General features: G+C 42.0%; 1 protein-coding gene across 1 annotated transcript; it reads right to left on the reverse strand.

Annotated features, from left to right (window-relative positions):
• Window positions 1–458: 458 nt before the first annotated feature.
• Window positions 459–10,755, reverse strand: LOC119724147 (organic cation transporter protein-like). Its single transcript, XM_038195071.1, has 9 exons — window positions 10,037–10,755; window positions 9,044–9,274; window positions 7,746–7,942; window positions 6,378–6,650; window positions 5,515–5,649; window positions 4,570–4,655; window positions 3,439–3,559; window positions 1,699–1,771; window positions 459–1,052 (listed from the first exon to the last, which is right to left on the reverse strand). Exons 1-9 carry the CDS (start codon window positions 10,430–10,432, stop codon window positions 822–824), a joined length of 1,743 nt encoding a protein of 580 aa, XP_038050999.1. The 5' UTR covers window positions 10,433–10,755; the 3' UTR covers window positions 459–821.
• Window positions 10,756–11,238: the final 483 nt, after the last annotated feature.

Genomic DNA, 11,238 nt, shown 5'->3' on the forward strand with positions numbered 1-11,238 from the left:
AAAGTGGGAAATTCCGTCGAAAAATTAAGGTAAAATCGCTCAAATCGTTTACTTCTTTTTCCCCAAAAATGGATGATTTTTGCCTAAATCTCTAAAATTGTGCGGGTTAGAGTATTGATTGACGTTCCTCTTGCATCCAGATGAATTTCTGCCTTGTTTTGAGAAAAGTCAATTTTTGGCCAATTTTGACTAAAAATGTAAGGCTTACCCCTTGTTTTTTTTTTCTATTTTGGGCAAAAAATGAAATTGCTTGAAAGTTGCTAGAAAGATGTCTTAAGGGCCCTAGAACGCATTCCAAATCGATTTCTGGACAGATGTGCTATTAAAGGGGAAATTCCGTCGAAAATTTAAGGTAAAATCGCTCAAAAAATGGGTGATAAGGTTAACCGTTAACCGTTAACCGCCAAAAAATGAACATTACTGCACATATAATATTATTGCAAATATTTCGTCTCCATTCACAAACTTTTCATAGACATCTTGCCCAATTTATTGTATACAAAAAAATTATGTCAAGTATCGAACATATTTTGTGTGTGTGTGTGAACATTTCAATTTGGTACTGAAGTTATGTTTTGTGCGAAACTTATAGGGCTTTATTTTGATCAATTTTTCGAGGAAAGACCGACCGACCACCAAGTGACATGTAGAAGCCGTTGCAGGAGCTTAAAAATAGGATTAAAATAATGTACGTCAAATACATTTCCCAACATCGATTATATATCTTCAGCATCGGCATTATTACTGCTGTATACACTATTGCATTATTCGGTTGAATAATTTTATTTTGAAGAGATTCGATTCGCGTAGAATAGAATCGATTAGAGTGCGTCGACTTTGGAACCATCTTTTATCTTGGCATCGGTTGTGGGTGTGCATACCGCTGTATTCGGTTCCGGAGTTTTCGATACTTTCTTTCCGATATTTCTTGCATCTTCCAGCGACTCTGGAAGCGGTTTGTTTCCGGTTTCGGGAAGAATAAGAACCAAGATGGCCGCCAGGATGCACAACCCTCCAAAAACAGTCAGCGGAAGAAAAGACGCAAAATCATCCTTCGAAAGAGAGAAAAGAGAAGAAATATGCAATAGAGATAAATGTATATCTTATTAACTCTATTATTGTTAAGATGTCCTTCTTGAAGTTCAATCATGTCTATACTGAGGAAATGTCCAACGATTTTGTTTAACAAGTTTACTTCATGTATTTTAAAACACCCCTTCTAGCTATTTTATGGTATGTGCCTCTCGCGAGCAGTCGATAACAACTCCTTATATGGAGATTGGCGCGCACGTTGCGCGTAGTGTGAATTCGAACTATGAAATACGGACTCATTGGTAGTATTGCACATGCCGAACCGAGGATTGTGAACGTTTAACCAATAAAAAGGTAAAAGACACTAGATTTCATAGGAGTCAACATTTCTTGTGACACTGAAAAAGTGTTTAAGACCAGCCAGCCGGTATTTTATCAAACGTTTAAGACCGGCCACGTGACGGGTATTCGACCAATAGGAATGGTTAAACTGTCTTAGGTATTTATGAATATCTGTTAATATTTGCAAGTAACTCAGCATTGCTCAGATATATCTTGCATTTCTCAGATATATCAGACGTTGGATACGGAGAGGGCGCTGTTGGACAACGGGTGATACTCAGACTATTACGCAATGTGCGTGTGAACAGTTATTGCCAAACTCACCAAATATATCACGAATGGAGCCGTTATGAAACCCACACATCCACATACAGCACCTACACCAAAACCAATATTCCTGCAAAACCAGCCCAAAAATTGAAACACTTTACAAGATGCACTGCACAAACTAGACCACAAGGTAGACGTAGGCCTATACAGCTAAAACTTCCTCAGGTTAGTTGTTCAGCACCCTTCTTTAGATTTTGAGCATTTTTGTTGCTTCAAACGAACAAAATGCACAAATGACAAATGAAGGACTGTACCTTTAAGCTCTCAACTTTCCCTCTCAACGCACACACACACGGTGTTTACATACTCACCCAAACACACACACACACAGACTTGTTTCACATACCTAGTGTGGACTTTCCTTTCTTTTCGTGTAGTTAAGGAACACCAGTGGAAAAACTCATTTTTCTCAAACTGTGAAAACTCTTACAACCCAATTTTTTTTCAATGATTCCCTTTAGTGTTTCTCTTCATTCTGCTACAGATAAACCTAACCCAAAAATGCCTCTAAACCTGTTTTCCAGAAATGGGGAAACACTGTGTGGACGTGGGCAAGTCCACACTTCGTCGCTGCTACCTACATTATGTGGACGTCTTTTGTTCGGAAGTCCACACTGCGTATGTAAGACAAGCTCACCCACACACACACACACACACACCCACACACAGACAGGCATAGAAGTGGGGTACTTCCTTTGTTCTCGTGTACTTAAATTTTGCAACGTCGCACACTTATGTCAAAATGCTCTTATTTTAACCAAAGTTAATTTCCTGGGCTGAAATTCGGACTTAATATCCCTTTTCTAAAACTCTTCTATTTGCGACCGATCAACCCACCTTGGAAATTCCTAGTTTTTGAGTAAAATCCATATATCTATTTCGTGGAAAACTTGTGGGGTACCAAAACGAAACCCCGCAAGTCGGTGGGCAATCCTTGTGGGGTACCTCCCATTGTTCCGGTACCCCACAAGGCAGTGTTTGTACACGCACACACACACACAACCGTCCGCATAACTGAAATTTTCCACCGAGAACTGATGGTCCTATTTATGATTTATCCTCGATTTTAATTCTACTGGAATTTTTTTTGTCGCCAGTTGATTTCCTTTGTGATTTATTTATCAGGTGTTGTAATGCATTTCGTAATGGAGGACTTTGGAGACGTTGGTGGCAGCAAACACACCATAGGCCAAAAATCCGTCTGCGGAGCTCATGAATAAAATTTATGGAATTTGGGAATTGAAGAAGACATACGGCACTGCGCCTCTGGCCTAGACTTTGGCCTTCCAATTCAGACAATTTTGAATGCAGTTGGGTCCCAAAGTAGGCTATTTAGCCATGTTGTGGAGCGATCCTTATTTCAAAATGGCTACCTTTCCAGTTTGGGAAACATCATTCGTTGAGGGGTGCCCCCTAAAACGAATAATGTCTCCCAGACTGGAAAAGGGTGGTCTTCATTGGTGGAGAATTTCTCTAAAAAGTCAATAGTCAACCCAACAAAAATTGAAAGGAAAAGGAAAGACGACATGTTGATCATCATTTTTCTGTAACAGCCTGAACACCTGTGAGAGTTTCGAGTATTTTCAAAAGAATTTTGAAGTATGGGGATTGATCGCTGGTGTCTATGGGAATGTTTATACTAGGGTGCCACCGCGCGGCTCAAACGTCTCCCATTAGAAATTTGAAGACCATAATATATTTGCAGTTTTGACAAAATAAACCAGCTGACGTTACCTTACAGACGTGGGCAAAACCTCAGTGCAGCAAATCAAATCGATGGAATATGCACATACGATGCAGAGTTTGACCAACATGGCGGTGACAGTGATTGCAATGGTCAAATCAGTGCCGTCCGCTATACAGACAAAAAATAATATGGGAATAAACGTGTGCTCGGGAGGTTTTTAACACTCTGTTTCAGACTGGTTAGAGTCTGGAGCATCATAAAGACCTTTCATCAGCATGAATACCTTTCGGTCAAAAAGTCAAAACTTTTTGGTCCAAACGTCAAAACAAGTCAAGAATTAAAAATGTCCAACAATTTTGTTCAACAATTTCAATTCTTTTTTTTTCGAAACACCCCTCTACAACAACAACTTTTAGGGAGATGGGCGCGCGAGTCGCACGTACTGCACAACTCGCGCAGAATGCAGCTGTGGCGGTGCGTTGTGAATTTAGGACTATGAAATACTGACTCACTGGTAGTATTGCGCATACCTATACGTGAGGATTGTGAACGTTCAATCAAGAAAACGGTAAAAGGCACTGGATTTTATAGGAGTCCAAAAATCATGTGACACTGGAAGAGTGTTTAAGACCAGCCAGCTGGTCTTTATCGTCCGTTTCAGACCGGCCACATGACGGACTCTCGACCAATAGGAATGGTGTTTATGAATTAAAAATTAAAAGTCACTTGTTATTTTACTTTCGCCATCGATAAATACATCAATAAATAGCAAATAGCAAATTTCAAATTATTTGCGGCACGAAATTATTGCATTCGACTGGTTTCCGCCTCCTTTTCAGGATCGATTAAATAGGGACCGGGAACCAGTGTGCTCCTAGCGCGGGTCCATGCGCAAAAGCAACTCCAAAATACCCTGTTTCGGAAGGGCAAGGTGTTTTTCATTAAAAAAAAATGGAAAACAAAGAGTATATACCTTCAACAATACTACAGGTTAACGGTCAATAAAAATGAGTGTTGGGACTCATTAAAATCGTCCTGGGAAATTAGTATTTCAAAATTTATTCAGAAAAACACGGAAAATAGGTGTAAAAAAAATGGTCCCGTCGGAGGCTCAGCGCCCCCTGAAAATATCCCAGGCCTTACTATAAAGGAATTTCGTTTGCAAATATTTCACTGACCTGTCTGTTCCGGCAGAAATGCTGTGACTATACTCGCCGCTCCGGAAACTAAAAAGAAGAGACATAAAGATGGACGGCGCCCCCACCTGAATGGCACAAAGGTCAAAGGTCAATGACAGAAAATGAGAAATGGAAAGAGGTCAATGACAGAAATGTCAATGACATAAAGGTCAATGACGCAAAATGAATGACACAAAGGTAACGATCAATGACACGAAGGTCAACAGCACATAGTCAACGACACAATGGTCAAACGACATAAAATTCAAAAGCAATGACAAAGAGGCAAATGACACAAAGGTCAAATCAATGACACAAAGGTCAATGACACAATGGTCAACGAGATAGAGGTCAAGATCAGTGACGCATATAGGTTCATGACACAAACATTTCACGATCAAATACATCAATGTAAATGACGCAATAAAAAAATGACATAAAGGTATATGACATAAAGGGAAATCATAATAGCGTCATAATGGCTTGAGTATGACAACATTTTCCTGCAACTATGATTTTCTGAAATAATCCGCTACGACCAAAAAAGTCATTGTTGACATCCGCGTCCCGGATAATTGAATAGCGATTAAACTTCGCGTACATGTGCACAACTTTCAGGCGAGCGTCGCAACATCTCTTCTCATTTGTGGTCGATGTATTAGCCCATGCTAACTTTCTTCTAATTTCTTTAGATACATAGGGCCTAAACAAAATTATTGTGACATTCAACCATTCCTAACGCTTCCGAATCGGCCCAAGTTCAACAACATTTGAGCGTCGGATTAAAATTGATCGTTCGACATGTTCAAATTAAATACGTCGACGAAATGTGCTCCTTTTAATCGTGATCTCGTCCAAACCGCGCTCGTTAAAATCATGCTCGTCATGAATTTAACATGACCCAATGGGACTTATTCTCAACAAAAATGAGTATGGTGAACCTACCACGTCATTGTGAAGTGGATGATGGCATAACCGGGGATTTCCGCCAAACCGAGAAACAGGAAGTTTGTGTATTTGTTGCCGGCTAGATTGGAGCTATTGAGCGATGCACCGTAGTAGGTCACTGCAGAAACGTACCTGCAAAAGAAATGTTTATTTTCCATCTTGTTGATGAAAATGATGATTTTTTTAAAGGGTTCTGAATAAATTGAAGGTTGTTGGATCGAATTTCCCTTCACTAGTCACACTAGGCATATTCAGGGATGAGATTGTCAATTGAGAAAAAGTCAGAAATGTCTTAAAAATGCATTTCTTTCTATACTACTAAATAAAATCTATCTCTCCGATTAAAAAAAGTCTGATTTTTGACAAAAGTCTGAAAAATCTCACGCCTGATATTGACAAAAACGGCATCACAATAATCAGACATTATACCAAGGTTTCAAATCGGCAACTGTCTGTGACTGTTACAACGACTTATGATTTAATCTGCGTCCTCGTGCAAAACTGTCAGGGCTTGGTCACACGAGGCAATGTTTGCAGGCAACTTGGAGACAACCGAATGCACGGCCAGCTATGAAAGGCACCTTCACTGAAAACAAAGTATAAGCCTACTTTTTTATCAACAGTTTAAGGAAATTCCTCAAATATTGCAACTTAAATTTTGCCCGGTACAAGTTGTCTCATGTGACAAGGCCCTTTATATTAAATAGCGCAAAACAAAAAAGTCCACACTCATTGGAGGGGTCATAATTATTAATCTGATCGTCTTAGGATGACGTCATTTTGTATAGACCTTTGGGGAATTTTGTTATCTACATTTTGATGAGTGTGAACTATCTTTTTAGCGGTGCTTAGTTACCTACCATGCAAAATATACGATGCATATGTTCAGCAGGACCCTACGAGTTCTCAAGACATCAAGGAGGGTGCACTTCTTTTGGCTTAGCGTAGGAAACACTGGATCAAGCAAATTTTTACTCAATTCGTAGCTTGGCGGATCAATGGGGTTCTCTTTAATGAGGAACCCGCCGGAAGGGGGCGCTACACCATTCCAACGCGCCATCTTGCGAAGGATCTTTTGGGCGTCATCGGTGCGGCCTTTGGATAGTAACCACCGCGCAGATTCGTCCAAAATCCTGTTCAAAATGGATAATAATTACTGAAATATTACAATAAACTTTAAAAAAAATAATAATAAAAAACATAAAAAAACATAAAAACCAAAAGTCTGCATATTTATCATAATAGCCCAAATCTGTCCTGGTATATTTTGTAATCTATATTCTACCGGCTCACGGCTCAGATTAAGCCGATTATAAATGATGACTTCGTAAGTGACTGCGTCATACACACGCGCACGCACCACTGACTACTAGCGCCAATTGGCTACACACGCCACTTGATAAAGTACTACATACCGGCACACTTTCGCAAAAAGTGGTTCGGCCAGCTTTCTATGCAACTCCTCACTGGCCGAGGGTTTTGTGCGTAAGCCTTATCAGTCAGCCGATCACGCTCAGTTGACTTAGGCAAAACCGCAAGTCCAAGCATAAAGAATAAGTTAACCGGACCATTTTTTTCCAAGAGTGTGTCTCTAAGGCCCCCCAAAAAAGTCTCCGGTTTCTGGTATGGAGCTTGCCCAAAAAGTGGTGCGGCGACGCGGCTTTTTTTTTTTTTTGCCTGATTTGTTTTGCCTCAAATGTCGGCTGATGACTGCAAATGGTGCCCGACTAAACTTAGTGCAAAGAGGCCACATAAAGCTTATTCTCGATCATAACCCCATCCAAAAACACGTTAAAATTGTGCAGCGGCAGGATTCCAGTCAAACCAGTGAGTTTGGCGGTTTTGAGACATCATCTTTCATTGAAAAAAAAACGTTTTCATTTTGCCGACGCGCATGGCTACGGCGACGCGCGCGCATACCAGAAACCGGAGACTTTTTTTGGCCTAGGTGTACTTCCGCGGTTCCATTGGTTCCATGCTGCGCCGTGTGAAGTGGGCGTGGTTTAAGTTGAGCTGACGTCACACTTACGAACCGAATGTCATTATGTAGCACCCTCGAACGTTCAGGAATAAGATTGCATGGTGCAACCTCGTTCCCAGGGGTTACCTTATTTTCAACCAGAGAGCAGGTGGTGGTGGGAACGTGCTGCACTATACCATGGAAACGAGGTTCGGCATATTGGTCATAATTATTTAGACTCGATTATCAAGGGAGTTAGCCTACTTACGGCCACAGAGGTATCGCTAGCAAACACGGTGCGGATATGGCCAGCTGCATGTGTCGCCAGTTGCGCAGGGCGTAAGCAATTGGTGTGAGCGTCACTATACCGAAGCCCCAAAACATTGAGTTCAGGCTTCCTGCCAAGGTTCGACAGTTCGATGGAAACAGCTCCATTATCATGACGAATTGGACCTGGTTGTATCCCTGTATAGAATCAAAATGAATGAACTGAAGTTAGCAAATGAGTGTAACTTAATGTTGAATTGTCGCTGGACTTAAAGCCAGTGTTTTGTTGACTGACCGACATGAGTTGACTGAGCTGACTGAGCTGAGTGACTGACTGAGCCGACTGAGCCGACTGAGCTGACCGAACTGACCGAGCTGACTGAGCTGGCTGAGTTGACTGAGCTGACTGAGTTGACTGAGCTGGCTGAGTTGACTGAGCCGACTGAGCTGACTGAGCCGACTGAGCTGACTGACTGACTGAGCTGAGTGACTGACGGAGCCGATCGACTGAGCTGACTGAGCTGACTGAGCTGAGTTGACTGAGCTGACTGACTGAGTCGACTGAGCTGACTGGGTTGACTGAGCCGACTGAGCTGACTGACTGAGCCGACTGAGCTGACTGATTGACTGACTGGTATGATTGACTGACTGGGATGACTGAGCTGACTAAGGCCGATGGAGCTGATGGGGTTGGCTGAGCTGACTGAGCTGACTGATTGACTGACAGACTGATTGACTGACTGAGCTGGCTGAGCTGACTGAGCTGGCTGAGCTGACTGATTGACTGACTGACTGAGCTTACTGAGCTGGCTGATTGACTGACTGACTGAGCTTACTGAGCTGGCTGAGCTGGCTGAGATGGCTGAGATGGCTGAGCTGACTGAGCTGGCTGAGCTGACTGACTGAGCTGACTGAGCTGACTGATTGACTGACTGACTGAGCTGACTGAGCTGATTCCCCTGACTGAGCTGGCTGAGCTGACTGATTGACTGACTCCCCTGACCCCCCCCCCCCCCCCCCCGACTGACTGACTCCCCGACTGACTCCCCGACTGACGGATTATTTTGAAACCTTGGTATAAAACCAATTTCAGGGATTGTTTTCTTTCGATAATTTCACAGGGTAAAAGCCCTATCTTCACTTTGAACAAGGTTTTTCTCATTAAATAGGCAGGCATGTTTCCGGGTAAGTATTGCCAATGTTCCTACGTGCCTTTAAGAAAATAAATCATGTAACTTTATATGGGATAATTTTTTTGGCAAGAATAATTATAAATTACTGGTTTTTATTGCATGATACCTGTGCAAACATTCCGATCAGAAACCAGAGTATCACAACACTTGTGTAGGTCCACAGAAACGCCACCACAATGCCGAACACACCATGAGCGACGCAGGTGCCGAGCAGGATGATCTTCCTGCCGAACACGTCCGAAAGGTGGCCGAACACTACCGCACCCACGAGCATGCCGGCTAGGAAGATAGACTGCGCGGTCTCGGCCAGTATTTTACGGTCGCAGACAAGATCGAACTGCAAAAACACATACATTTAAATAATGATAATGATTAATTATTAGAATTGCGTAATTGTTCATGTGCCAGTGTACCATACCCCCTTAAAAAAACCCAATAAAAACACGTTTCACAGTTTTGTTTACTTGACTTCTGTGCATGCAAGATTGTTTGTTGATTTCTTTTTATAGAGTGTTTAATAAACAACAATAGACCCTATGCATACTTGTAAAATGTTTATCCTGAGGCAATCTTGTCTGTGTATTTAATAAACAGATCTAATAATTTGGCCTAACCCTAAACAACTATAAAATTAGACAGAAATTGATAGAGGTTTGCTTTCTGAATGTAATGATGTATTTCTTCCTGCCCTTTCATCTTTACCGTATCCCAATAATAATTGACTCTCCAGCTGGGCTACTTAAGGAAGTTAAGGAAAAGTTTGACTAGCCCGCCGCTGTTTTGACTATACCATTTGGCTAGGGGGATACCGTTTAAAAGTCGAACCCTGCATATCCCAATGCTTTATACAAACCAGATGCAGCTTTGCGTGTTCTCTCGCCACGGTTAAAATTTTGATGGGCCGTCGGCGGGGGTGTCTATTGTAACTTGATTCAATGGAATTAGTTTGCCTCCCAATGACATTGAAAAAAAATATGGCATTGAAAAAAAATATGGCCCTACTACTAGTACTAGGCAATAGTGCAATAGTGCATGTTGAACCATCCAGAACGTTAACAACACATGGTTAAATAATGAAATATGAACCTAGCCTACTCACGTCCGTAACAATGGTGGATTCGTTATACAGTGCACAATACTCCCACTCTGTGCAGAGAGAGCCTGACGAAGATCCGGGGTTCTCTCCCGTGCATTCTGAATCGGAAGCGTCTGGCGATGTTCGATTGGAATCATGATTCACCGCGTTTTCCTGATCAGCACCGCCGTGCAACGCTGCGTTCACTGTCCCCCCTGCATCCAACGCTGCTCCTCCGTGGCCGCCGCTCCATCGCACGCACTCGTAGGACTCGGGTTTGTCCGCCATGAAAATCAGCCCCATCGTGTGCCAGGCCGGAAACCACGTCCCGAGGATGGTGACGATGACGCTGGTGGCGATCTGATATCGGCCGTATTTGCCGATGTACTCCAGGGCATCGTCTAACTTCTTTCCTGCCATGTTTATAAGCGTATCTTGAAGAATGCACTACATATCCAGGTACGTGAACATACGGCGCGGACGCGTCCGGTGCATGAAATCAAAGTGTTGCCCACACGTAGTACGCATGCTCACGGAATCAACCAATCGCGCAAGAGGCGATGATTATGGCGGGAATTATTATTTCAGAATGCTTTACCTTAGGGAGACATTCCCATACGATTGTGTACAAACATTTCCAACCTTTCATGACCGCTAAACTCCCATTTTACCTTATCCTACTCCAAGAATTTTGGTACATGTACATTTGTGTTACATTAGGGAGACATTGAAATGTCTTTCCCCCACGTTTAAACACCCACAGCGACTTTTGCCATTTGTTACATCATCCAATTTTTTTTTTTACAATTTGTTTAGTAAATAATAGGCGTCATTTTCAGAAAATGAACCATTTTGCCCCCCCCCCAACAAAAACAAATCCTGAGTAAGCCAGCCTTTCTATCGGTTATCTAAACTTTATCGATGACAACTTGTGCCGTTTTCGACCTACATACGAATCTTTATTTCTGGAAATATAAAATCAGATCCCCCCCCCCCAAAAAAAACCCCCAAACTTTTGAATACTTAACATTACTTGCCGATCTAGTCAGTGGGCAAGTCCAAGAATTCGAACACGCTATGTCCCAAATCTACGTAATTTTTGGATTGGTTTGAGAAAAATAATTGTTTTGCCAATTTTTTTGATCAAAAATTTAAGGCTAACCCCTTACATTTTTTTTCAATTTTGGCCGAAAAATTTGGCCGAAAAATGAAACTTTATATATTAT

This window comes from Patiria miniata, unplaced genomic scaffold (assembly GCF_015706575.1).
Source record: "Patiria miniata isolate m_02_andy unplaced genomic scaffold, ASM1570657v1 HiC_scaffold_18, whole genome shotgun sequence".
NCBI classification, from domain to species: domain Eukaryota; kingdom Metazoa; phylum Echinodermata; class Asteroidea; order Valvatida; family Asterinidae; genus Patiria; species Patiria miniata.